This window comes from Pelodiscus sinensis, chromosome 8 (assembly GCF_049634645.1).
Source record: "Pelodiscus sinensis isolate JC-2024 chromosome 8, ASM4963464v1, whole genome shotgun sequence".
In the NCBI taxonomy this organism is placed as follows: domain Eukaryota; kingdom Metazoa; phylum Chordata; order Testudines; family Trionychidae; genus Pelodiscus; species Pelodiscus sinensis.
The window spans coordinates 1,730,385-1,756,913 of NC_134718.1; the positions used below are offsets into that span (position 1 = coordinate 1,730,385).

At 63.7% G+C, this 26,529-nt stretch overlaps 1 protein-coding gene across 3 annotated transcripts in view; it reads left to right on the forward strand.

Moving 5' to 3' along the window:
• The window catches only part of KCNIP2 (potassium voltage-gated channel interacting protein 2), an 84,803-nt gene that overhangs the window by 52,004 nt on the left and 6,270 nt on the right, over positions 1 to 26,529 (forward strand). For 2 of the 3 annotated variants that reach the window (XM_075934504.1, XM_075934505.1), the window contains exons 2-4: positions 21,450 to 21,574; positions 22,139 to 22,208; positions 23,238 to 23,308. In XM_075934504.1, the coding sequence (XP_075790619.1) occupies positions 21,450 to 21,574; positions 22,139 to 22,208; positions 23,238 to 23,308 (266 nt within the window). Of the gene's footprint in view, positions 1 to 16,725; positions 16,826 to 21,449; positions 21,575 to 22,138; positions 22,209 to 23,237; positions 23,309 to 26,529 lie in introns of all 3 variants that reach the window. The other variant, XM_075934503.1, reaches the window with a different exon arrangement.

Sequence of the window (26,529 nt, forward strand, 5' to 3'; positions counted from 1 at the left end):
GGCATAGCGCCAACTTGCGGAACTCCCTGCCACAGGAGCACCAGTGCCCCAATCCCTGCAGGGGGGAGTGCCGGGGCGAGGGGGGTCAGCAGTCAGGGATCGCAGCTGCTCAGGGAGTGAGTGAGAATGGTGAGTGCAGAGCACCCAGGAGTGGGCATGGCCAGAGATGGCACCTGGGTCTGAGACCGTCCAGCTGCTCTGTTTTGCCGCGGCAGGTGCCAGGCCGGGGTAATGGTCGAGGTGGCAGGCGGATGCCAGGCGAGGTCTATGGTCAGGGTGGCGGGTGCCAGGCGAGGTCTATGGTCAGGGTGGCGGGTGCCAGGCGGGAAGTCATGGTCAGGGTGGTAGCGGGTGGCAGGCTCCCGGGCTAGTGGTTCTCTAGTCTGGGCGACTCCCAGGCTCTGGCAGCTGTGAATGGCAGGACTGTGTCCGGAGAGCAGCTCACTGTGCCGCAGATGCTCCAGAGTCGGGGAACATTCCCCGCTCCCCCCCACCCCCGGCCAGCCTGGGCACCTCTGCAGAGCCCCGCGCTGGCTGGGAACCCTGGGCGGCCACGGCCCCCGCCCACCTGACTCCCCTTAGTGTTCCATGCAGGCCCTGGGGAGCTGGGCGGGGGCTTTGCCGTGGGGGAGGGGGTGTGGCAGAGACCAGCTGCTACCGGCAGGCAGGAAGCCGTCTGGTATTTCCCATCAGCCCCCCAGCCCCATGCCAGCCACACACGGTGGGGCCAGCCACTGCCCGCCGGGAAGCACCGAGCCGGGCAGAGAACCAGGAGTCCTGCCCCCCGTGTGGGGGTGTCGCCGTTATCCGGGCAAGGGCACTCCGAGCTGGGTAGGGCCTGGAGGGATGTGCCAGGGCCCCGGAGATCCATTGGGGGAGGGAATTTCCCCTCCAATTCACTGTGGGGTCTGTACCTTTAAGGGGCCCGCGCCTCTGGCTGGGGGGGGGACCAAACCCGCTTGGCCAGGCTAGGCGTATGCGGGGACAGCCTTGCTGAGAGCCGGCTCCGTGCCCCACAGCCCAGATGGGGTAAAGGTGGCCCTGAGGCAGAGCTGCAGGGGCTGCCATGGACGGGCCCCCCGAATAGACCCTCCCGGCACCAAGCCCCTTCCTGCTCGCTCCTTGCAGCCAGGCAGGGCCCCGTGCCCATCCCCTGGCGCTGATCCAGCTGCCCCATCTCCCCCCTTCACATCCCCTCCTGGCCCCACAGAACGTACCAAGGGCCTGGCCGGGGCGGCCCCAACCCCAGGGAGCTGCTCACCCGTCTGTGCCTCGGCCTTTGGCACATCCCGTCCTGCCAGCGGAGCCTGGCATCCCCACGCAGTGGCTCTTGTTATTGGGGGTGAGCGGGGTGCAGTACCGGGCGGGGCTGGGCCGGCTCCTCGTTGGCCCCCCAGCTTTCAGCTTCCGGAGCAGCCTTCCTCACTCCCGCGTTGGTGCTGCCCTCTGCCTCAGCCCCTCCTGCCCCTGGGCGTGGGTTGGACCAGTGGAGCTTGGCACAGCCCCAAGAAAGGTTCGGGCAGGGCAGCCCCGGGCCGATGCTTAGAGCCCTGCACGGCTCCCAAATTTGTGCCCCCAGCCGCAGAGCTGAGGCATGGGGGGGTCTGCCCGGGGCCTGTGCCGAGGCTGGAAACTGAGTCCAATGTCCTGGGGCCTCACCCGGCTTTGCTTACAGGGGATGAAGCCACGTGGCAGAGCCAGAGGGAGCGGAGGGGGCTGGTTATTAGCAGTGAGGTGCCCTGGGGGGGCTTGCAGCAAAGCCTTCACCCCCCCCCCCGCTCCCAGCTCGGCGCTGTGTCTGCAACCGGATGCCCCCGTCCCTGAGTTCCGCCACCAAAGTGGCGTTCTCGATCCCGGCCGCTCCACAGTGCGGTAGCTGGAGGGGCGCTCCGGGCACTGGGGAGCAGCTCTGTTGTGGTCCCTGCCTCCCCCCCAGGAGGGGGTTGCACAAAGGGGCTCTGCTCCCAGGCAGCGTCTCCCTGTATCCGGCCTTGTCAGTGGGGCAGTGCCCTGGGCAAAGCCTCTTCCTGTCGCCATGGCGATAGGTGGGGCTACCCATGGTGATAGGCAGTGGTGGCCCCATGGCACCATCTCCGTGGCAACAGGAGGTGGCGTCTCCATGGCAATAGGTGGGAGTACCCATAGTGAAAACAGTGGTGTCCCCATGGCAGCATCTCCATGGCGATGGGAGGGGGTACCCATGGTGATAGATAGTGGTGGCCCTATGGCACCATCCCCATGGCAATAGGAGAGGGACCCACCAGCCTTGAGGCAGTAGTTGGGAGCTCAGCGGTCCCTGTTGGGCCTCACCCAGCTCATGGGGCTCTGTTCTCCTGCCCCCTATATGGCCAGAGCCCCCTCCCACAAGCACATCTCTGCTGGGGAGATGGAGGCCGGACAGACAGGCAGCATATCCCAGTGAGCAGCACAGGCACTTGGGTGGGAACAGACCTGGGCTCTGTTCCCTTCGCTGCCAGGGTATGTGACCTTGAATAACCCCCCCCCCCCCGCCCCCGGCATCTCCGGGCCTCAGTTTCCCCAGCTGTGCAATGTTCCGAGGTCCGGGGTTTTATTTAGGGGTGGGATGAGCCTTTATTCACCCCCCTGTGTCTCAACTTGCAATCCCGGGGGGCACCCAGTGCCCCCCAGCAAGTCCAGGGCCTGTTGAGCGCCCCCTGCTGCAACTCCTGCACCCTCTCCCATCGCCTCACCTGCTCCGAGTCCCCCCGCCCTCCCAGCAGCAGCAGGCGCCAGTAACCGGTAGGCTCACAGCCACTTATGTGCGTCCCCGGGGATGTGTTTCCACTCCTCTCCTTGAGCAAATCTTCCTGGCCCGGCACTCCCCCACTGCCCCCCCCCCCCCCGAGTTATTTATGAGCCCTGCCAGGGCAGCGCTGTGACCACAGAGAGCCGGCTGCAGCGCGCCGGCGGGTGAAATAATACAGCTAATGGCTTGGGGCCGCTAATGGAGCGCCAGGGCCCTGCCCTGCCCTCTGGCCGATCGATGCAGCCTGCCCTGCTCCCGCCCTGCCCCTGCAGGCGTGTGGAGCTGGCGGGGCACCGGGGCTGCCCTTGGAGCCGGGATCCCATGCTGCTCCCTTCCCCGTGCCCCAAAGGAGGGAGCTAGGGCGGAGGGGGGCTGTCGGGTTTCAGAGAGCGATCCATTCATGCGGCGGGGGTAGAGGGCCTGGCCGTGCCGGGACCGATGGAACGTTCCACTAGGGCTCTCCATCAGCTGCTGTGTTCTAGGCCAGAGGCGGCTGCCTGTCCGTGGTGGGCAGAGCTAAGGGGAGAGAGCATCCCGGTCTGCTGTGGACTCCGCGTCGCCTCGCCTGCCCCGTGCCCATGATCAGAGCCACTCAGTACCGGAGCTGCCAGGTCAGCTGTGGTGTTTTCTCCCTGTGCCTTGAGGGCATGCCTGCAGGGTCGGCGCCATTGGCCAGTGGGACCGCACCATGCACCCTCAGCAGCTGGCTTGTCCAGAGGGGTGTCCGCCCCCAGCTCCGGGCAGAGGGCAGGGACGCAGGCTTGGTTGGAGGGTGCGGAACTGCAGCGACAGGCCCCCTCCCCGCCGCAGGAGAACCTGGGGCGCGAGGGAGGGTCCCCGGGACAGCCGGCTGCTCCTGGCCTCCGTGTCCCTCCCGAGGCAGGCTGTCTCGCAGGGGTTCTCTGGGGCTGATGGCTGCATTGGAAGACTCTGGCCTGGTTCCCTGCAGATTGCAACTGGGCTCCAGGTTGGGACCAGCAGCCTCTGGGTGCTTCGCTAAGAGCCCCGGAAGGGGTGCCCATCCCTGTCTGCCCCAGTCTTGGTGTCGGGTGCTGGCCGGAGACGGGGGCCCGGCCCGGCCCAGCCCAGTACAACACCGGATGGGAAACGGGTCAGCTCCCCGTGAGCCAGCCACAGGGACCGGGGCATGGCCGGGGCTGCCAGGCTCCCTGCAGGGCGTCCGTCCCTCTGTCTGGTTGTCATGCGCCCCTTTCCTTGTGCTGCCCCCACTCTCCTGTCCTGAGGGGTTCTCTTAGTGCGGGATGCTCCGAGGGCAGCGGGGCCCTGCTGGGGTTTGATCTGGGGAGCTGCACTCGTTAGCGATGTTAATTAACTGCACAGATGGAACGAGCCGTCCCCCTCCCCTGCCTCGGGGCGGCACCTTTCGTCTTGGCCCAGCTCTTGTGGCCCTGCGGCAGCGCCAGGCTCTGAGATGGCCTGCGTCCCTGTCCCCCAGCGCCCTAGCCTCCACCCCGGGGCCTGCACGCGGCACTTGTGGTTTCTGGCGCAGCGGGCGCATGGTATGCGCCCTGTTTGACTGCCAGGTACGGCAGCGCCAGACCCGCTGCTCAGGTCTTACTGGTTCTTCGCTCTGCGGCCAGAACACAGCGTAAGGCACGTCTGCTGCAGGAGAGGCAGTGCGGCCTAGTGGAGGAAGTGCAGCCCTGAATCGCTGGCTTCCGATCCCTGCTCTGCCATTGGCCTGGGAGGTAACTTCAGGGAACTCGTTGCGATGCTCTGTGCCTCGGTTTCCCCAGCTACAAACTAGGGGCCCTATCGACTTCCTTTTCGATCTGCCGATTGAAACACATGCGGCAGCTCTCCTGAGTAGGACGGGGCCTGACGGCGTTCTGAGTCGAGCACTTTGTCTGCACCATGCTGGCACGGCTGCGGCGTTATCCTCGCCACGGTGCCTGCTAATAGCCGCTGCCGGATGCTCCTGAGAGGAGGATGCGCCTGGCTGAACCAGAGGGCTGTTTCTGCCTGACCCCGAGCTGGCGCGCTGCTTGTGCCCTGGAGCCTGCGGCGGGTGAGCTCGTCGTCCCCTCCCAGCGGGGCTGCGCTGTGTCTCGCCACCGTGCTCTTTGGGGCGCTGGCTCGGCTCTTGCCGGCGCCCGTTTAAATAACCGCACCCATCGCACCAGGAATGTCTGGCCACGTGCTACCCAGCAGGCAGGGAGGATGCACGCCTGGCTGGCACGAGCGGGGGTGGTGCAGCTGCCTCCTGGCGAGGGCTCACCGAGCGGGCAATCTGTGCCAGAGCTGGGCAGCCGAGAGACCCGGGAATCACCGTGCTGGCGCCCAACCCTACTGGGTACCTGCACCCCCAACCCTCGTGCTCCCAAGGAAGATCTGCGAACTGGCTGCTGAGCCGCCCCCCCAGGGGCTAGACCTGCCCCCGCGAGAGGCCTGGCACCCGGGCACGCACCACGCCAGGCAGCCGGGGGGGAGGGGCACAGTGAGGCCGATCGATTCTGGCTGCTGAAACGCAGCATCAATAATTCAGCGCGGCGCGATGGGCCTGGCGGGCAGGAAGGAGGGGCCGGGGAGGGGCCGGCAGGGAGATAAAAGGCCGGGAGAGCCGCCCGCGTAATTGAGCCTCAGATGAATATTAGATGAGGGTGCAGATTGGCATTGACGGGACGATTAGCGTGGGCGGGGGGGGGGCAGGTTCCCTCCCACCTGTAGTTATTGCTGCTCCTGGCTGCAGCTGCTGGAGCCTGGGCAAGCCAGGCCCCCGACCCCGCGCCCCCCTCGGCCCAGCTGCATCCCGCCCGTGCGAGGCTCGGGGAGCGTCAGCTGGCTCCTGGGGCAGCGCTGGTGCCACGGTTCCCAGGGCGCGTGAGGCTGGGACGTCCGGGGGAGGCCCGGAGAGCTGAGGCCTGGCAAGCTGGAAGCAGGACAGTGAGGGACCCAGCGCGGTCGGGGGGGATTGGGAAGCTCAGTCCTAGCGCGAGTGTCCCCTCCTGAGCTGTGTGGGGCCGTGCGGCTTCCCCCCACCCCCGGGACCAGCTGCCTTCCCTGCCGCGTGGGCGGCCGCTTCTCCCTGTGTGCCAGGCCCCATTCAGCTCCCTGAAACGCACAGCCTCCCTGCCTCCCCACGCCCTTTGGGGTAGCTTCTGAGCCCTGGAGTCCCCCAGCCCCTGGGGCCTGTGTCCTCCAGGGGAGGCTCCCAGGGAAGCCTGGGTCTTCGGCACGCAGCAGGTGGCTTTCAGATCCCGTCCTGGGAGGCGGAGGCCTGGCTGCTGCGGCCGACGGCCCCCTCGGGGCCAGAGCAGAGCCTGGCACAGCTGCCGGGCGGGCAGCAGAGCTGGGACCGGCTGCCAGCCTGGCGCTGTGCTGCGGCCGGTGGGCGCGATGCCAGCCTGGGCAGTCGATAGAGGGAGTGAGGGGGCGAGGAGCCAGGCCAGGCTGGGCTGAGGGCTCAGGGTGAGCCCCCGAAGAGCCAGCTGCCCTGGCCCCGCAGGTCCCGTAGGTGCCCCAAGCAGCTTTGCTGTGTCTGACAGCCCCCTCTCCTCCTGGCCCTGGCAGGGCCTTTCCCTGCGGAACCAGGAAGTGTTGGGGGCCATGCGGTTCTTGCTTTCCAGAGCAGGGGATGAGGGGGGCTAGGCGGCCGCACCCCGGGAGTTTGGGGAGTCTCTGCTCCGGCCCGCTGCGCTGAGAACAGCTCCCTTTGCCCCGGAGCCGGGAGCCCAGTTGCCCCGAGGCAGCGGCGTTGCCGTGGTGATGGGATGGGGTGTCCTCGAGGGAGCGGGCGCCGACTGTGAAGGGGAGGCCTGTGTCCGAGGCTGTCGCTGAGAGCTGGGGCCATCTGCCTCTCCCTGCGCCGTCGTCCCGTCGCGCCTGATTTGCAGCCCCACTTCCCCTCCCCAGGCCCCCTCTGGTGCAAGTAGCTGTGAGAAGGGAGGAGGCCGCCCCAGGGTCACCCCGGCACCCGTGTGGCTGGACTCGGAGGGGTTGTCACGGCCGGGTTTCTCCATGTCTGTGGCGGCCACCGGTCCCCTCAGGCCTTTCCAAGGAGCCGCAGCTTGGTTGGTGGGCGGCCACTTCCTCGTAACCATCCGCTGACGCTGGTACCCGGGGCTTTCGGAACCCAGAGCAGCGATGACCTGACGCAGAACATCTCACAGAACGTTAAACACGAAACAAAACACAGCACACAGAACAGAAAAAGAAAAACGTAACACTTAACGTGACAAAAACCCATTACACATAACAAAAAACACGACAAAACAAAACACGTAACATAAAAAACATAACAATGCGAAAAAACCCCGTTACACATAGCATGACAAAACAAAACGCATAACATATAACAAAACAAAAATTAAAAACCATACCCCTTAACACACAAAAAAACACGACACATAACAAAATACAAACCACCACACATCACACTTCACATAAACCCAGCCGCGGCCGGAATAAATCAATAGGAACACAGCGTTTCCGGCTGGTGAAGGATTGATACGAATAAGTCTGCTCTTGTCTAAAAGGACCATTCAGTATATTTAAACACAGGCCGGCATGAGCGATAGGGCGCTAGAACATCCCAAAGAACTCCCGAAAAGCTGAGCTGGCCTGGTGAGTATCAGGAGCCGTGCCGGCTGATGACTTTCCCCCCAGGGAGTAAGGTGACAGAAAAGGGTCCCCCAGGCTACTCCGAGAACTGCTCCAAAGTACACTCTGCCAGCTAGTCTTTTTAGAACTAATTTGTACAAACCACTCAGCCCCCAGTGACCCGACCGGCGCATCATCTCCTGGCGCCGATCAGCTCCCTCCCCAACCCCACACTCCTGACAGCCTGAGCCGCAAGCAGCGTCTATAGCGGCGGCCCCCAAACTCAAGGTCTCCAGCCGCTTACTTTCTTTCAGTCTCATAATTGGTCGATTCTTTTCTGCCTGCCTCCCATTGTGATTAGGGGAAATCGCAAGCCTGCCGCTTGCATTTGACCTTGCCTGCGAAAGCCCTGCCCGTCCAGATTAACCCTGCCCCGAGGGTGCTCTGTTTTATTAATGCCTGAGGGCTGAAGGCACACGCCGCAGCTGCAGGATAGTGATAGAGATGCAGCCGTGTTCGTCTGGTGTAGCTGAAACAAAACACAGGTCTATGGAGCACTTTAAAGACTAACAAGATGGTTTATTAGGTGATGAGCTTTCGTGGGCCAGACCCACTTCCTCAGATCAAATAGTGGAAGAAAATTGTCACAACCATAGATACCAAAAAAATGAACACGTGACATTGACAAATCACATTTTAGAACATAGTAGGGGTGAGGGGGGAAGGACTTTTTTGATTGTATCACTCTGGTATCTATGGTTGTGCCGATTTTCTTCCACATATTGATCTGAGGAAGTGGGTCTGGCCCACGAAAGCTCATCACCTAATAAACCATCTTGTTAGTCTGAAAGTGCGACATTGTTCTGTCTCTTGCCGCAGCTGTAGATATCTTGCTCAGCTGCTGGGGCAGCCCTCCCCTCCCCTCGGTTCTAGGGTAACCATACCAGCAAGTAAACAGCTGACTGCTTGAGCCACAAGCAGGAGTGCTGTGAGCAAGACAGGAGAAGTCGTTCTTCTGCTCTGCTCTACGCTGCTTAGGCCTCAGCTTTAGTACTGTGTCCAGTTCCGGGCACCACATTTCAGGAAAGACGTGAACAAACCGGAGAAACGCCAGAGAAGAGCAACACAAACGAGTAACGGTCTAGAACACACAAGCGATGAGGGAAGGCTGAAAGAATTGGGTTTGTTTGCTCCTGAGAAGGGAAGGCTGAGAGGGGACATGAGAGCCATTTTCCAGAACCTAAACTGTTGGTACAAGGAGGAGGATGGTAAATTGCTCGTTAGCCTCTGAGGCCAGGACAAGCAGCAAGGGGCTTAAACTGCAGCAAGGGAGGTTGAGGTTGGACATTAGGAAAAACTTCCTGCCTGTCGGGGGGGGGGGGGGGGGTCAAACACAGGAATAAGTTGCCTGGGGCGGTTGTGGAATCTCCATCGCTGGAGGCATTTTAAGAGCAGCTCCGACACATGGCGGCCAGGGATGGTCTAGTGCTTCCGTAGCCCAGCCTGGGGCGCAGAGGCCTGGACACACGACCTCCCGAGGTCCCTGCCCATCCTACCCACCTGCAGTGCTGTGGGTTTTTAAGTGAGAGCTGGCGCGGGTTCCCGCTCTGCGCGCTGGCCCCTCGCTGCAGGCCAAGTCTAGGATCGATGAGGACTCTGCGGCAGGATCAAAAGGGATTTTGAGGTTAGATGGCTTTAACAAAATCAACTCAAAGAGACTCCCTAAGCAGCCAGGCGGTCCTCACACCACGATGGTTCTGCCTGCTATGATGGTTCGGGCCCTTCCTGCCTCCCTCAACTCCCCTGCAGTTTCAATCGGACGCCGCATCCTGCCCTGCCAGCTCCAACTGCCACTCACTGTTAAACAGCTGCTGGGTTCTGCCCCAGAGGTGGCTGCATTTCAGTGGCGGGGGAAGGGATTCTCCTGCAACATCCGATCGAGACCCTCCCACCTTGGTGTGACGTAGTGGGGGTACCTGGCTGGTTTCTATGCTGCTGGCTCTGGGGTAACCCCCACTGGCTGCCGTGGGTACCACGACCCAGCAAAACAGGATGAGTCACTATGCAAACCAGTGACCAGACACCCCCCATGGAGAGGAACAAAGGAAGGTGGATGCTGCCCTGGCTGGGGGACAGGGCTGGAAGTTAGTTAGTTGGTTGCTGGCTGTCTGAGAGCATGGAGGAGAGCCTAGGGGAAGGGGCTGGAGTTTAGGGGCCCAGTCTCCCCCATCTCAAGGGGGCCTGAGGCATCCTAGCCCAGCTCTGTGACCAGATTACATCTGTGCTGTGCTGTATCCTGGAGAGGCAATAAACTTCCTCTATTCCACGGGCTGGTGCAGTCTGTTTGTGCCATTTCGGGGTGCAGGAGACGGGGAACCCCCAATGCGCCGTCACACCTGGCAGACCTAATGGAGCAGAAAGCCGCAGTCCATCCAGGGTGTGCCGTAGTGTCTGCTTTGTAACCCCGGGTCGATGACTTCTCGAGGTCCCTTCCAGTCCTAGTATTCCATGAATCTATGATTCCACCCGGCTGCGCTGGGCTGCGATTCCCACTGACTCACCCACGTGTGGATTGGCCCAGACACCTCGTCCCAGCCTGGGCAGGGAACAAGGCTCTTCCCAGGGGAGAGACAAAGGGAGGGAGGCAGGGACGGCCACCTGGCTGGGGGCAGGGCTGGGGAGTTGTGTCCTATCTTGGCTGGGGGAAGTATGAAGAGAGCAGACTAAGCCCAGGACGGGGGGAGGGGGGAGGAGGGTTAGGGGCTGCATCTGCAGCGGATCCCTCCGGGACAGCGTGCAGGGGGCTCTGTATAGCAAGTGACGGGCTGTTTAACCCCACGGAGGCTGGACAACCCCGAGCCGGCTCTGCACGTTGGGGGCTGGTTATTGGGCAGGTTTGGGGGGAGGAGGCTGCGTGTGCGGGGTGTGAGGCTGGCGTGGCACAAACGCAGGGTATGGGTGGGAGGTGCACTGGGCGTGTCGGAGCCCTGCGAACAGCTGGAGAGTTTGCCGGTGGCCTTCCTGCTGCGGACGCTAGTGGAGCCGGAGGCCGGCGTTTGTGGGTGGTTAATACCCGGGGTGCCGGAGCTGGGCTCCTCCTCATCTCCACGTTGTGTAGAGAGAAAAGACACAGCCAGGAGCTAAACCCCAACTCGCCTTTTCCCACGGAGCATCCCCGGGAGGCGGGAGAGCAAAGCCAGGACAGCAAAAAACTCGCCCCAATCCAACCCCTTCCTCTCCCCTCCGTTGTTCCGCTGCATGAGCTGAGCCCCGCGGCCCCGGGACAGGCCCCGCTCCGTTTCCACCCTTACGAAAATGTCCGTGTGTTTTGTTTCTTCTTTATTTTTACAACCTAAAGTGTAACTTGCACCCGAGCTGACCTGCTGCACGTGCCTTTACCTGCTGCCTTTGTGAGTTCAACCGGAGTTTCTTCTCTGTTGCATCTCTCTGGCTGTGTGTGGTTCCTCTGTCTGCCCCCCTCCCGCCTGGCCCTTCCTGCCTGGAGGTCCTGCCCCGTGCTGCGTTGCCTTGCTTGCCTCCCCGTTCATCCCGGGGCTCAGGTGAGTCTCCACAGCCCTGCTCAGGAGTGGACGAGAGCCGGGCACAGAACTACCCCGGCCCTGCCTGCAGGGCGAAATTCACTGCTGGGCTTAACACAGGGCTTAGTCACTATCCTGCTGCACAGGCGCCTCCTCGGGTGACTCTCACCTTCCCGCTGCCAGTGAAAGGAGCTCTGTGGAGACAGCATCTTGTCACGCCCCAGATCTGCCAGACAGAAAGAAATTCCTGGTCTGGCCCAGCAGAGAGACAGCGCCAGGAAGGCCAGCTGGCTTCTCTTCAGGTCACAGCCAGGAAAGACCCGGCTGGTGTTTCAGATCCCTGTGGCGTTTGCAGAGCGCTTCGTTTCATCCCAGTTGGAGGCAATGGCTGGAAGAAATAGACTAGGGCCGGCTGACAGTGGGTTTTGACAGAGGGGCTTTCAGGTTAATCTTTTTTAAAAAAAAAAAAAAAAAAAAAAAAAAAGTCTGTTATGCAGTATCAGAAACTTTCATGCCAAATATTTGCATTGGGCGGCTTTGCATTCAATTGCATTGGGTGGTTTTGCAATCTGTAGCATTGGGCGGCTTTGCAATCTGTAGCATTGGGCGGCTTTGCATTCAATTGCATTGGGTGGTTTTGCAATCTGTAGCATTGGGCGGCTTTGCAATCTGTAGCATTGGGCGGCTTTGCAATCTGTAGCATTGGGCGGCTTTGCAATCTGTAGCATTGGGCGGCTTTGCAATCTGTAGCATTGGGCGGCTTTGCAATCTGTAGCACTGGGCGGCTTTGCATTCGGTCGCATTGGGCGGCTTTGCAATCTGTAGCACTGGGCGGCTTTGCATTCGGTCGCATTGGGTGGCTTTGCAATCTGTAGCATTGGGCGGCTTTGCATTCGGTCGCATTGGGTGGCTTTGCAATCTGTAGCATTGGGCGGCTTTGCATTCGGTCGCATTGGGCGGCTTTGCATTCTGTAGCACTGGGCGGCTTTGCATTCGGTCGCATTGGGCGGCTTTGCATTCGGTCGCATTGGGCGGCTTTGCAATCTGTAGCACTGGGCGGCTTTGCAATCTGTAGCACTGGGCGGCTTTGCATTCGGTCGCATTGGGTGGCTTTGCAATCGGTCGCATTGGGCGGCTTTGCATTCGGTCGCATTGGGCGGCTTTGCAATCTGTAGCATTGGGCGGCTTTGCATTCGGTCGCATTGGGCGGCTTTGCATTCGGTAGCATTGGGCGGCTTTGCAATCTGTAGCATTGGGCGGCTTTGCATTCGGTCGCATTGGGCGGCTTTGCAATCTGTAGCACTGGGCGGCTTTGCATTCGGTCGCATTGGGCGGCTTTGCAATCTGTAGCATTGGGCGGCTTTGCATTCGGTCGCATTGGGCGGCTTTGCAATCTGTAGCATTGGGCGGCTTTGCATTCGGTCGCATTGGGTGGCTTTGCAATCTGTAGCATTGGGCGGCTTTGCATTCGGTCGCATTGGGCGGCTTTGCATTCTGTAGCACTGGGCGGCTTTGCATTCTGTAGCACTGGGCGGCTTTGCATTCGGTCGCATTGGGCGGCTTTGCATTCGGTCGCATTGGGCGGCTTTGCATTCGGTCGCATTGGGCGGCTTTGCAATCTGTAGCATTGGGCGGCTTTGCATTCGGTCGCATTGGGCGGCTTTGCATTCGGTCGCATTGGGCGGCTTTGCAATCTGTAGCACTGGGCGGCTTTGCATTCGGTCGCACTGGGCGGCTTTGCATTCGGTCGCACTGGGCGGCTTTGCATTCGGTCGCATTGGGCGGCTTTGCATTCGGTCGCATTGGGCGGCTTTGCATTCGGTCGCATTGGGCGGCTTTGCAATCTGTAGCATTGGGCGGCTTTGCATTCGGTCGCATTGGGCGGCTTTGCATTCGGTCGCATTGGGCGGCTTTGCAATCTGTAGCATTGGGCGGCTTTGCATTCGGTCGCATTGGGCGGCTTTGCAATCTGTCGCATTGGGCGGCTTTGCATTCGGTCGCATTGGGCGGCTTTGCATTCGGTCGCATTGGGCGGCTTTGCATTCGGTCGCATTGGGCGGCTTTGCAATCTGTAGCACTGGGCGGCTTTGCATTCGGTCGCATTGGGCGGCTTTGCAATCTGTAGCATTGGGCGGCTTTGCATTCGGTCGCATTGGGCGGCTTTGCAATCTGTAGCACTGGGCGGCTTTGCATTCGGTCGCATTGGGCGGCTTTGCAATCTGTAGCATTGGGCGGCTTTGCATTCGGTCGCATTGGGCGGCTTTGCATTCGGTCACATTGGGCGGCTTTGCAATCTGTAGCATTGGGCGGCTTTGCATTCGGTCGCATTGGGTGGCTTTGCAATCTGTAGCATTGGGCGGCTTTGCATTCGGTCGCATTGGGTGGCTTTGCAATCTGTAGCACTGGGCGGCTTTGCATTCGGTCGCATTGGGCGGCTTTGCATTCGGTCGCATTGGGCGGCTTTGCATTCGGTCGCATTGGGCGGCTTTGCAATCTGTAGCACTGGGCGGCTTTGCATTCGGTCGCATTGGGCGGCTTTGCATTCGGTCGCATTGGGCGGCTTTGCAATCTGTAGCACTGGGCGGCTTTGCATTCAGTCGCATTGGGCGGCTTTGCAATCTGTAGCACTGGGCGGCTTTGCATTCGGTCGCATTGGGCAGCTTTGCATTCGGTGGCTTTGCTTTCATTGCATTAGGCAACTGCATTCATTTGCATTGGGCGGCTGCACATTCGGTCGCATTGGGCATCTTTTCCCCGTTACGTGAAATTGGACACAGGAAAAAACCCCATGTAGAATCAGCCTAACGTGAGGGCGTTCTCTTCCCCCCTTTCCCTCCTCTGGCAGACGGGGTGCAGAAGGAGCAGAAGCAGGACACGTTCTTGGCTCAGGCACCTTTGAGCCCTTTGGCTCCGGGCAGCTGAGAAACCAGAAAATTCAGGAAACAAATTTTAGAACAAAATGAAAGTTGGCTGTTCCCAAAGCATAACCTCTCCCCCCAGCCCCCGAGGCCCGCGTTCCAGGGCAGGGGCGCCTCGCTACTCCCAGCCCCCAATCTCCACAGGGACCCCAGAGTTCAGGGGCTGCTGAGCCCAGGGACCCTGCTCGTGTGCAGCCGCTTCCACCAGAACAGTGGCCATGCCGGGACGGGCCCGCCGAGGAGGGCCGGCAGGGTGCTGGGGGGTTTGTGCTGCCTGGCCAAGAGCTGACAGCCTCCTTGCAAAGCAGGGGTGGGGTCCCTCAGGCCCTGGGGCCCGATACGGCCCCTGGCTTGCCTGGATCCGGCTCCCGAGGCTCCGGGCCCCCCTGCCGCATTGGGGAGTTGGCGCCGACCCTCTAGCGCCCCCCGCTGCCTCTCCCTGGGGCTGGAGCACATCGATCTCCTGGCCTGGGCCTGCCGGGCTCTGGCGTGGAGGGGGATGTGGGGAGCATCGTCCTGCCTCTCGGCCGGGTGCCACAGGGGGGTTTGTGGGTTTTGTGTTTCTCACTTGTGTGCGGCCCCTGACACCAAGAAGGTTCCCAGCCCTGCTGTAAGGCCAGTCCTGGGGCAGCTCAGAGCAGGGGAAGAGCTGGTGGGAGGTGTCTGGACTCCTTGCGAGGGCAGCAGCAGGGCAGGGGGGCAGTGCCCAGGGGGGCCGGAGGGCAGAGGTCAGAGGCTGTCGGCTGTTGGGGTCAGGACAGGCCCTGCCGACCGACAGGGTGGGGATGGGCTGGGACTTAGAACAGCACCGCTCAAGAGCAAAGATGCGGGTCAGGAGTGAGGGGCACCGGCGGGGCTGGGGGGCAGGGCAGGGCTGGGCTGGCAGGGGCTGTGGGGTGGGAGTGAGGGGCACCGGTAGGGCTGGGGGGCAGGGGCTGCAGGGTGGGAGTGAGGGGCACCGGTAGGGTTTGGGGCAGGGCTGGGGAGCAGGGGCTGCGGGGCAGGAGTGAGGGGCACCGGCAGGGCTGGGGGGCAGGGCCGGCAGGGGCTGGGGGGCAGGAGTGAGGGGCACCGGCAGGGCTGGGTGTGATGGTGCAGCTCCTTTTCCTTCCGTTTTGTCTGGAGGTGGGTGGCGGGGGGATCAGGTGAGGTTTACCTGTTCTCTGCCCTCCCTCTGGGCACCTGGCGCTGGCCACTGTGGGCTGATGGCCCTTTGGTCTGGCCGCTCTGAGGTTCTTATGCCCAGTCTCGGGCAGGGGCACAAGCAAAGCCTGGCAGTTCTGGAGGCGGGGGGGGGGGGGGGGGGTGATGCTATCAGCCGGTCCTGCGGGGCAGTGACACCCTTACTCCCAGCTCCTCCTGGCTGTCTCAAACCAGGGCCTGTCAGGTCTCATTCTCCCCCCCCCCCCCCCCCGCCTGCCCCTCTGTTCCCTGCTTGCTGGGCTGCAGTGTAACTTGTGCAGCTGGTTTGCATGTGGCTCATTTTTAAAAGTCCATTGTGTGGGGGGCTCTGGACAAACCCAGCCCCGCTCCCAGCAGCTTCCCCTCCCAGCCAGTCTCTCGCGCCCGCGCCAGCGCCAGATCTGCCCTGGGCCATCAGCGGCCACTAGTTTGAAAACCAGGCTCCGGTGGGACGTGGACAGCTCCTCAGTGTTTCCTGGAGGCTTAGCTGGCCCAGGCCCTCCCCCCCCCCGAGCCCCTGCACCTCTCTGGAGACACTGGGGCAAGCCTCGAACCCTGCCACGTGCCCAGGGAGAGCCCTGTCCCGAGCCCGCAGCCGGCAGCCACGTGTGATCCAGAAGCCCTGGCATTAGGGCTCTGATCCCACCGTGGGCCCAGCTGCCATGGGGGTAAGTCCTGACCCAGGTCCTTGCTGGCCATTGATTTCAGTGGGGCCTGCCGAGCCCCTGTCCCACTCTCCTCCCTGGCTCTCAGGCCACTGGCTTGGCGCTGCAGGTTGACCTGGCGGCTCTGCAGCGTGCTTTGGCCTTTGCTGTACATGGGGTTATGGGAGTGGCCCTGGGGAAAGTCGCCACCTTGGCCTAGCCTATAATTCACACGTGGGGAGAGGAGCAGGAGCCCGGCTGTGGGGGCAACTCCCGCTACTCCACTTCCTCCCAGCAGTGCTGAGCTCCCCACCCCTTGCCCCACCCAGGGATGGCCATTCCCCCACTCCCCAGTGGGGCTGGGCCAGTGGCTAATTACGTGCAGGGAATAGAAGCCAGGGTTCAGCCCCCTCCCCGTGCTCCTGGCCAGCAGTGTCCCTTGGCCTGGGGGCAGTCAGGGTCCATGCGCAATGTCTCGGAACTACGCCCAGCCCTGCGCTCCTTCGTGCCTCGCCAACTTCCAGCCCTGCGCTCCTTCGTGCCTCGCCAACTTCCAGCCCTGCGCTCCTTCGTGCCTCGCCAACTTCCAGCCCTGCGCTCCTTCGTGCCTCGCCAACTTCCAGCCCTGCGCTCCTTCGTGCCTCGCCAACTTCCCCGGTGCCCAGTGCGCAAACAGGGGCAGCCTTGGATGCCAGCAACCTCTAAGGGTCCAGAGCCAGGCTGACCACTCTAGCTGGCCCATTGCTCTCCAGGGTGGGGACAGCCTCTCCGCTCCCCAGCAGACCCTGGATCCCCTCCTTCTGGCCGCGGGAAAGGGGAGCACCTGTGCGCAGGGAGATCTCCTGTGGGCACCCCTAAATGCCGGCAGCCCAAAAGTCACTTAGCTGGGCCCTCCCCACCCCCCGGGCTAGAGCTGGCCTGGCTGAGTGGGGCTGTGAGCTGGTGCCGGGTTTGTTCCTAGCCCCACAGGACTCGCCGCTGGCTCTCTGGCTGCATGTCTCTCCCCCGTGTCTTGCATGGCTGGGTCTTGCCTCTGGCTCATCCCACAAGCCAGGAGGGTGGGGCTGGGCTGCCGCTTGTTAACTCTTCTGCTTGGTGACTGTTGTTTTTTCCAGGCAACACACCCGGCCACACCAAAAAAGCCCTGAAGCAGCGACTCCTCAAACTGCTGCCGTGCTGCCGGCCCCAATCCATCCCCTCAGTCAGCGAAAGCAAGTGCCGCTTCTTCCCTTTGCGTGCGTGGCGCTGGGAGGGACGCCGTCCCCCCGACGGGGCGCAGTAGGGCTGGGCGAGCCTGTCCCGGCCATGCCATGGACGGGGGGCTCCGGGGCAAGGGGGGTGTTGGCCAGGCAGCGCCAGCCCTGGGGAGCAGCATCTTGCAGGCAGCCGGGCCCCTGAATCCGTGTGAGCATCGAGCCGCTGTGCCCTGGGGCAGCCTAGCCGGAGTGGGCAAAGCCCAGGGAACGTGGGGCTGCCCCGGGAAGCCGGCAGGGTGGACGCGCTCAGGCCTCTCCTCCACCCGTCCATCCTGCTGGCTGCTCTCATGCCACTGGCCTCCGCGGCGTCGCTCCGAGTCAGGTCCGGGTTCCGTGCTCCTGGCCGGGTTCGTGCTGGAGTCCTGCGTCCGCCACCCCGCCCGCAGCTCAGGCGCCTCTCCAGGCGGGTCCCCGGGGTCAGCGTGTGCTGTTGCCCAAAGCTGCCCCCACGGGAATTGGGAGCAGGGCCCTGGCTGGGCTCTGAGCAGGCGTCCGGGTGCAAAGCGGCGGGACCAAGGGCCAGGAGGCGGCTGGGACGGCTGGCCCGGGACGGCTGGCCCGCAGCGGCCGAGAGCGGCTGGGGGTTAGCGCTGTGGGGGCGAGGCCGGGGGCTGTCCTCAGCTGGAGCCGCACGGGGCTGTGCAGAGCAGGGCGGGCGGAGGCCTGTGCCCGGTTGCTCCTGCCCATTGCTCGTTGGTGCCCGGCCCTCTGCCAACGGGCTTAGGGGGCAGGTTCCCCTCGGGGCTGTGGCCCAGCGCGGGGGCATCCCCCGTGTTGCCTCGTCCAGCCCAGGCCCTGGCAGCGCTACGGCCGAGGACCCCAAGGCCGGGCAGGGCCCTGAGCCTCCGGCGAGTCCCCCGGGCAGCAGGGCGGAGGGAAGCAGCTCTCCTGTGACTAAGCTGATGGCTGCTCCCTGCAGGAGGAATTGGAGCCATGATGGGCTTGGGAGGGAGCAGGAGGCGCCGCGGAGGATGGGGAGTGGGTGATGGGCGGGTGCTGAGGAGGCTGGGGGGGCAGCAGGTGCTGAAGAGCTCGGGAGGGGGCAACAGGCACCCAGGGGGCTGGGGAGGAGACAGCAGGTGCCGAAGGGGCTTGGGAGGGGGCAGTGGGGGCTGAGGGAGATGGGGAGGTGACGGGGGGCACCAAGGAGGTTCCGGGGGATGGCGGGCACCAAAGGGACTGGGGCGGCAGGGGATGCCAAGAGGGCTCGGTGGGAGGTCAGGGGGTGCAGAGGGAGCTGGGGAGGGGCAGAGAGCGTGAAAGGGCTCAGGGGGGTGGGGGGCACTGAGGGGGCTGAGGAGGGGGCGACAGGTGCTGAGGGGGCTCAGTGGGAGGGAGTGGGCACCGACGGGGGCGGTGGGTGAGTGCTTAGGGAGCTCATGAGGGAGCAGAGGGTGCCAAGGGGACTTGGGAGGCAGAGGGCTCCGAGGGGATTGGGGGGGCAGGGGGCGGTGGGCGGGCGCCTAGGGAGCAGAGGGCTCCGAGGGGATTGGGAGGGCACTGAGGGGCGGTGGGCGGGCGCCTAGGGAGCAGAGGGCTCTGAGGGGATTGGGGGGGCACTGAGGGGCGGTGGGCGGGTGCCTAGGGAGCAGAGGGCTCCGAGGGGATTGGGGGGGCAGGGGGCGGTGGGCGGGCGCCTAGGGAGCAGAGGGCTCCGAGGGGATTGGGAGGGCACTGAGGGGCGGTGGGCGGGCGCCTAGGGAGCAGAGGGCTCTGAGGGGATTGGGGGGGGCACTGAGGGGGCGGTGGGTGGGCGCCTAGGGAGCAGAGGGCTCCGAGGGGATTGGGGGGGCACTGAGGGGGCGGTGGGCGGGCGCCTAGGGAGCAGAGGGCTCCGAGGGGATTGGGGGGGGCACTGAGGGGGCGGTGGGTGGGCGCCTAGGGAGCAGAGGGCCCCGAGGGGATTGGGGGGGCACTGAGGGGCGGTGGGCGGGCGCCTAGGGAGCAGAGGGTTCCGAGGGGATTGGGGGGGCACTGAGGGGGCGGTGGGCGGGCGCCTAGGGAGCAGAGGGTTCCGAGGGGATTGGGGGGGGCAGGGGGCGGTGGGCGGGCGCCTAGGGAGCAGAGGGCCCCGAGGGGATTGGGGGGGCACTGAGGGGCGGTGGGCGGGCGCCTAGGGAGCAGAGGGTTCCGAGGGGATTGGGGGGGCACTGAGGGGGCGGTGGGCGGGCGCCTAGGGAGCAGAGGGTTCCGAGGGGATTGGGGGGGCACTGAGGGGCGGTGGGCGGGTGCCTAGGGAGCAGAGGGTTCCGAGGGGATTGGGGGGGCACTGAGGGGCGGTGGGCGGGTGCCTAGGGAGCAGAGGGCTCTGAGGGGATTGGGGGGGCACTGAGGGGCGGTGGGCGGGCGCCTAGGGAGCAGAGGGCTCTGAGGGGATTGGGGGGGCACTGAGGGGCGGTGGGTGGGCGCCTAGGGAGCAGAGGGCTCCGAGGAGATTGGGGGGGGCACTGAGGGGGCGGTGGGTGGGCGCCTAGGGAGCAGAGGGCTCTGAGGGGATTGGGGGGGCACTGAGGGGCGGTGGGTGGGCGCCTAGGGAGCAGAGGGCTCCGAGGGGATTGGGGGGGGCACTGAGGGGGCGGTGGGTGGGCGCCTAGGGAGCAGAGGGTTCCGAGGGGATTGGGGGGGGCAGGGGGCGGTTGGCGGGCGCCTAGGGAGCAGAGGGCTCCGAGGGGATTGGGGGGGCACTGAGGGGCGGTGGGCGGGCGCCTAGGGAGCAGAGGGTTCCGAGGGGATTGGGGGGGCACTGAGGGGGCGGTGGGCGGGCGCCTAGGGAGCAGAGGGTTCCGAGGGGATTGGGGGGGCACTGAGGGGCGGTGGGCGGGCGCCTAGGGAGCAGAGGGCTCCGAGGGGATTGGGGGGGGCACTGAGGGGCGGTGGGCGGGTGCCTAGGGAGCAGAGGGCTCCGAGGGAATTAGGGGGGCACTGAGGGGCGGTGGGTGGGCGCCTAGGGAGCAGAGGGCTCCGAGGGGATTGGGGGGGCACTGAGGGGCGGTGGGTGGGCGCCTAGGGAGCAGAGGGCTCCGAGGGGATTGGGGGGGGCACTGAGGGGGCGGTGGGTGGGCGCCTAGGGAGCAGAGGGCTCCGAGGGGATTGGGGGGGCACTGAGGGGCGGTGGGTGGGCGCCTAGGGAGCAGAGGGCTCCGAGGGGATTGGGGGGGGCACTGAGGGGGCGGTGGGTGGGCGCCTAGGGAGCAGAGGGCTCCGAGGGGATTGGGGGGGGGCACTGAGGGGGCGGTGGGTGGGCGCCTAGGGAGCAGAGGGCTCCGAGGGGATTGGGGGGGGCACTGAGGGGGCGGTGGGCGGGCGCCTAGGGAGCAGAGGGCTCCGAGGGGATTGGGGGGGCACTGAGGGGCGGTGGGTGGGCGCCTAGGGAGCAGAGGGCTCCGAGGGGATTGGGGGGGCAGGGGGCGGTGGGCGGGCGCCTAGGGAGCAGAGGGCTCCGAGGGGATTGGGGGGGCAGGGGGCGGTGGGCGGGCGCCTAGGGAGCAGAGGGCTCCGAGGGGATTGGGGGGGCAGGGGGCGGTGGGCGGGCGCCTAGGGAGCAGAGGGCTCCGAGGGGATTGGGGGGGGCACTGAGGGGCGGTGGGTGGGCGCCTAGGGAGCAGAGGGCTCCGAGGGGATTGGGGGGGGCACTGAGGGGCGGTGGGCGGGCGCCTAGGGAGCAGAGGGCTCCGAAGGGATTGGGGGGGGCACTGAGGGGCGGTGGGCGGGCGCCTAGGGAGCAGAGGGCTCCGTGGGGATTGGGGGGGGCACTGAGGGGCGGTGGGCGGGCGCCTAGGGAGCAGAGGGCTCCGTGGGGATTGGGGGGGGCACTGAGGGGCGGTGGGCGGGCGCCTAGGGAGCAGAGGGCTCCGTGGGGATTGGGGGGGCAGGGGGCGGTGGGCGGGCGCCTAGGGAGCAGAGGGCTCCGAGGGGATTGGGGGGGCAGGGGGCACTGAGGGGCGGTGGGCGGGCGCCTAGGGAGCAGAGGGCTCCGAGGGGATTGGGGGGGCAGGGGGCGGTGGGCGGGCGCCTAGGGAGCAGAGGGCTCCGAGGGGATTGGGGGGGGTACTGAGGGGGCGGTGGGTGGGCGCCTAGGGAGCAGAGGGCTCCGAGGGGATTGGGGGGGGGGCACTGAGGGGGCAGTGGGTGGGCGCCTAGGGAGCGGAGGGCTCCGAAGGGATTGGGGGGGGCACTGAGGGGGCGGTGGGCGGGCGCCTAGGGAGCGGAGGGCTCCGAAGGGATTGGGGGGGGCACTGAGGGGGCGGTGGGCGGGCGCCTAGGGAGCAGAGGGCTCCGAAGGGATTGGGGGGGGGCACTGAGGGGCGGTGGGCGGGCGCCTAGGGAGCAGAGGGCTCCGTGGGGATTGGGGGGGGCACTGAGGGGCGGTGGGCGGGCGCCTAGGGAGCAGAGGGCTCCGAAGGGATTGGGGGGGGCACTGAGGGGCGGTGGGCGGGCGCCTAGGGAGCAGAGGGCTCCGAGGGGATTGGGGGGGCACTGAGGGGCGGTGGGTGGGCGCCTAGGGAGCAGAGGGCTCCGAGGGGATTGGGGGGGCAGGGGGCGGTGGGCGGGCGCCGTGGGTCTGAGCCGCTCTCCCCTTGCAGACAGCGTGGAGGACGAGTTCGAGCTCTCCACCGTCTGCCATCGGCCCGAGGGGCTGGAGCAGCTGCAGGAACAGACCAAGTTCAGCCGCAAGGAGCTGCAGGTCCTGTACCGGGGCTTCAAGAACGTGAGTCGCTGGGCCGGGTGGGGGGGGGGGCTACCTCTGTTCCCCACTCCGCCTCTCCTGCCCCTCCCCCCGTCTCCCCAGCACGGCCCCCACTGCTCCTCCGGCTGCCGGCACCAGCCCTCTGGCCCCCCGGAGCTGCCCCGCTGGGCCAGGGGAGGGGAATACTGACGTTCCTGAGGTGCCCGGCTGCCCAGGGCCAGGCCCCCGTGGGTGAAACCGGCCGGCCAGCCTGCTGGGTGGGCCACTGCGCTCCAGGCGGGGGGAGGGCGGCGCGTTTCTCCCGAGATCGGCAGCCCTGAGGCCTGATCCATTGGGCACAGACACAACAGAGCCTGGGCTCCAGAGGCCTCTCCCCAAACATCCCCCCCCTCCCCCAGAGGTGGCTGCATTCCAGTGGGGCCCAGAACTGCATGGGGCCTGCCCCTTCCCCCTGAGACACATTGTCCTGAGCACCGCTAGAGGGGGAAGGAACTGTGGAGAAACTGAGTCACGGAGCAGTGACATGACTGGCCCAAGGTCCCAGAGGAGAGCCAGGCTGCCAGTCTCTGATTTTCCGTTTGGCAGGAGTGCCCGAGCGGCCTCGTTAATGAAGAGAATTTCAAGCAGATCTACTCCCAGTTCTTCCCGCAGGGAGGTGAGTGCCCCCTCCCCTCCCCCCCCGCTGGGTGCAGAAGGGGGCCCGGGGTGGGACAGTCCCGTGGGAGGAGGCTGTCGCCCCAGGGGTGGCTCTCACACCGCTATCCTTGCAGCCAGAGGGCCAGACATGTAAGGGAGCCTTTGTGTAAGCAAAATGCCCATCTAATTTGCCTGTGTGTGATGTAGTGGGGGGTGCTGTCCATTTGGGCGTTCACGGGTCGCTGTGCGTGGGCGGTGGGCGACCCCTACTGGCCTGCGTCTGTGAGCACTGCCCAGCGGGGGGTCTCCCCGAGGACCCTCAGGTCATGTAGTCCATGGTCCAACCCGTTCTCACCTGTCCAGGGAAGGGGTCTGAACAAAGGGAGGGGGTGGCTCGGACAAGGGGCAGTCTTGGCTGGGGAAACATGAAGGCTGTGTCTACATTGGCACCCTTTTCCAGAGACAGGGGGGCTCTGGTCTCAGGGGAGGCAGGCCATGGGCCAGGGGAGAGAGCCGGGGCTCGGCGTGTTAGAACAGTTCAGGCATGCGCTCTCCAGCATCTCTGGAGCCAACTGCTGCCGCTCCAGGGCTCTTCTCAAGGCAGTTTCTGTGCACTGGCCCCAGCCTGCCCCCTCCCCGCGGCCCTGGCACACTCTGAAAGGGAATGTGAGAGGGACACACACTCAGGCCATGGGTTGTGTTTCTCCGGCCACTGCCTGATGCTTCAGAGGAGGGTGAAAGGAAATCCACCATGTTGTTCCATGTTGGGAATCTGGAGAGAGAATGGAGACTCCTTCCTGACCCCTAACGCCATCAGCTGATGCCCTGGAGCATGAGAGTGTGCACCCTTACTGTAGTTTAAAACGACTATGACCAAATTAGCCAGGTGCAGTATTGCAACTGTCTGGTTTCCTGTGGCAGTGAGTTCCCCAGGTTGGCATCCAAAAGCTGGCTCCATTCCCTGTTTAATGTCAGGCCATTTGCATACTGGGACAAAGTCAGCCAGTCCTGTCCCTGTCTGACTCTCTCCATGTGGCTGTTCCCGCAGACTCCGGCACGTACGCCACTTTCCTCTTCAACGCGTTTGACACCGACCATGACGGTTCCATCAGCTTCGAGGTGAGCTTGCGCACTCAGGATGAGTCCTGGGGACTCGGGCCCGGGCCTTTGTCGGATTTGTCAGGGCTCGGGGGGAATGAGTCTCATCAGTTCTCAGTAGCGACTGCGAGTGAAACCCCCAACCCTGGAGTCATGTGATGGGCGGGAATCTCAGTCTGCCTTTAAAAGCAGCATGTTCCGAGCCCTCCTGTCCGGGGAGAAAAACCTGCCACCGGGACCCTTCCAGGCCCTTGGGCGCCAGAGGCAAAGAGCCAAACCCCAAGACTTGTAAGCTGATCTGGTGACTTTTTTCCCACCTGACTCCTGCCTTTGGACCGCTAGGGTTGGCCGAGCTGGTGACGCAGCTCCGCTGTGGAGGCTGTAATACAGCAGGCTGGCTGGAGCACCGCTCCAAATCGGGGCGAACGGCTCCGAACCAGGGCTCCTCGCAGCCCAGGCCTGGGATCCTCCGCTATAAGGCACCAAAGCAGCCACACCGAGCGCTCCAGCTGCCCCTCTGGCCAGCACAAGCCTCACCAGCAACCCCCTAGACAGGGGAGGGGTTAGAAACTCATCTCCCCAGCTCCGAACAGGCTCTCCCAGTCCCAAAGGACCAGCCCCAGGCCCACGTGTATCTCGGACCAAAGCTCGCTGGGCCCGTCCAGCAGCCAAAGGTGCATTCATAAAAGAAAGAAGAGGTGGAGAGGAGGGTTGTTAAAGGGAACGCGTCCCGCCCAGTGCTTGGTGCAGGCTCTTAGCAGAGACTGCACAAGCCGCTGGCTCACGAGTCTCCGGCTCCGTCCTCCGTCAGGCGGGGCCCACAAATCCGTCCCGGCTCTGTCCCTAGCAAGGTGCTTCTGGAGGCAAGAACAGGCGCGAAGACAAAGCTGGAGGCGCCCTCAGGACCCTTGTATCCCCTGGGGGATCCATTGTTCTCCTGAGCGATGGCACCTCCCAAACCGGAGCGGCTCACGCGGTCGGCTCACCCGCCCGTGGCCTTCAGGTTCCCAGCCACGCCCCTCAGGGGTTCCTGGGTGACACTTGAGAGCCAGTGTCCCTGCCGTCTCGCTGTTTAGCAGAGCCAGGCACTGAGTGACCATCCCGCACACGAGGTGCCTCTTGCCTAGTGCTGTCTCCCGGCAGAGAACATAAGAACAGGCCAGACGGGGTCAGATCCAAGGTCCCTCCAGCCCGGTGTCCTGTCTGCCCAGTGGCCAGTGCCAGGCATCCCGAAGGGAGGGATCAAAACAGGGAATCCTCACTAGAACCCATCCCTGTCACCCATTTGCAAACAGAGGCTAGGACACCATTCCTGCCCATCCTAGCTAATAGCCATTGGTGGACCTAACCTCCCTGCATCTATCTAGTTTTTTTGGGGGGACCCTGTTAAAATCCTGGTCTTCACCACATCCTCCGGCGAGGAGTTCCACAGGTTGACTGTGTGCTGAGTGAAGGAAAACTTCCTTTGGTTTGCTTTAAACCTGTTGCCTATTCCCAGGGAACATTTAAATACACGTACAGAGCCCACGTTCCTAACCTCACCGATAACACTCCTACAGGTCCATGAGTAGCATACACGGAATCAGCACCGCTTCCGCTTCCATTAGGCTGCTCGCTTGGCCCACTTTGCACCAGTGTGGGGCAAACCCAGAACAGCCGGTGCAACACTGCTCTGCCTTTGCTACAAAACTCCAAACATGTCAGAGCGGGAGCTGGGCTAGTCTGCAAGGGTCTGTCTACACTAGCCCCCTAGTTCGAACTAGGGGGGGTAATGCAGGCATTTGAACGTGCAAATGAAGCCAGGGATTTAAATATCCCGAGCTTTATTTGCATGTTCCTGTCCGGTCACCATTTTTAAATGCCACTAGTCCGGACTATCTGCGGCAGCTAAACGGTAATTCAAACTAAGTCCTTAGTTCGAATGACCTGTTACACCTCATTTGCAAGTTCAAATGCCTACATTAGCCTCCCTAGTTGGAACTAGGGGCTACTGTACACATACCCTCACTGAAAAAACAAAACACAAGGGCTAGTCCTGCAGCTCATCTGCATGCTGTGTGAGTCTCCGAGGTGCTGCAGGACTGTTCGTTGTTTTCTATTAAAATCCAATAATGTGGCAGAGGCTGCCGGCCCCCGGGGCTCCCTGCCTCGCCCCATGGCAGGCCGCGCCAGCCAGGCCTTGATGGATAATGCTGAGCTGGGCTGAGGCCTGCGGCTCCGAGGCCTCTGGGGGCCGTGGGGCGAGGAATGATGAGCCGTCTTTTCCAGGAGGAAGGGGGGCTGCCCGGCGGACTGTGAGGTCTCACAATCTGAGCGTGAGGTGGCCAGGCTGGTGCCGGCTCACAGGCCCTTGGCTCTCGCACCAGGGCCGGCGTGGAGGGCGTGAGTGAGATTGAAGTGGTCCTAGAGCTCGTCCTGACCCTCTCTCGGGGGAGGGATCGCACCCCAAAGAAACATGGCTCTTGCTGTCCTGGCAGGTGTGATCTCTGTTAGTGCCATGAGGGAGACACAAGCAAACTGGCGGTGGCTGATGTGCTGCAGTTTCACTGCCTGGTCTTGTTGATCATCAGAACAAATGTAAGAACGACCCGAAGGGGTCAGAGCAAAGGCCCATCTGGCCCAGAGTCCTGTCCCTGACAGCGGCCAATGAACAGAGCAGGGAAACATCAGGCGATCCCTCCCCTGCCGTCCACTCCCAGCTTCTGGCAAACAGACTGGGACACCCAGAGCTTGGGGTTGCCTCCCTGCCCATCTTGGCTAATGGCCACTGATGGACTAACCCTCCTGGAACTTCCTAGCTCTTTTCTGAAGCTGGGTATACTTTTGTGATTCACAACATCCCCTGGCAGGGAGTTCCACAGGTTGCCTGTGTGCTGCGTGGCGAAACACTGCCTTGGGTTTGTGTGAAACAGCTGCCTGTTAATTTCATTGGGTTCAGAAGGGGTAAATAACACGTCCCTTGTTGACTTTCTCCACATCACTCATCATGGGATAGCCTGGTCATATCCCCTACCTAGCTGTCTCTATTTTAATCTGAAACGCCCGTCTTCTTGAGCTCCCCTGATACTGAAGCTGTTCCATGCGCCTCATGATTTGCATGGCCCTTCTCTGGGCATTTTCCAATTCCATTGTATCATGTTTGAGGTGCGGGGCAGGCGCACATGCGGGATTCAAGGTGTGTGCATCTCCGGGTGTTGCGTTAAAATACGTTCCGTCTCGTTCTCCGTCCCTTTCCTAATGAC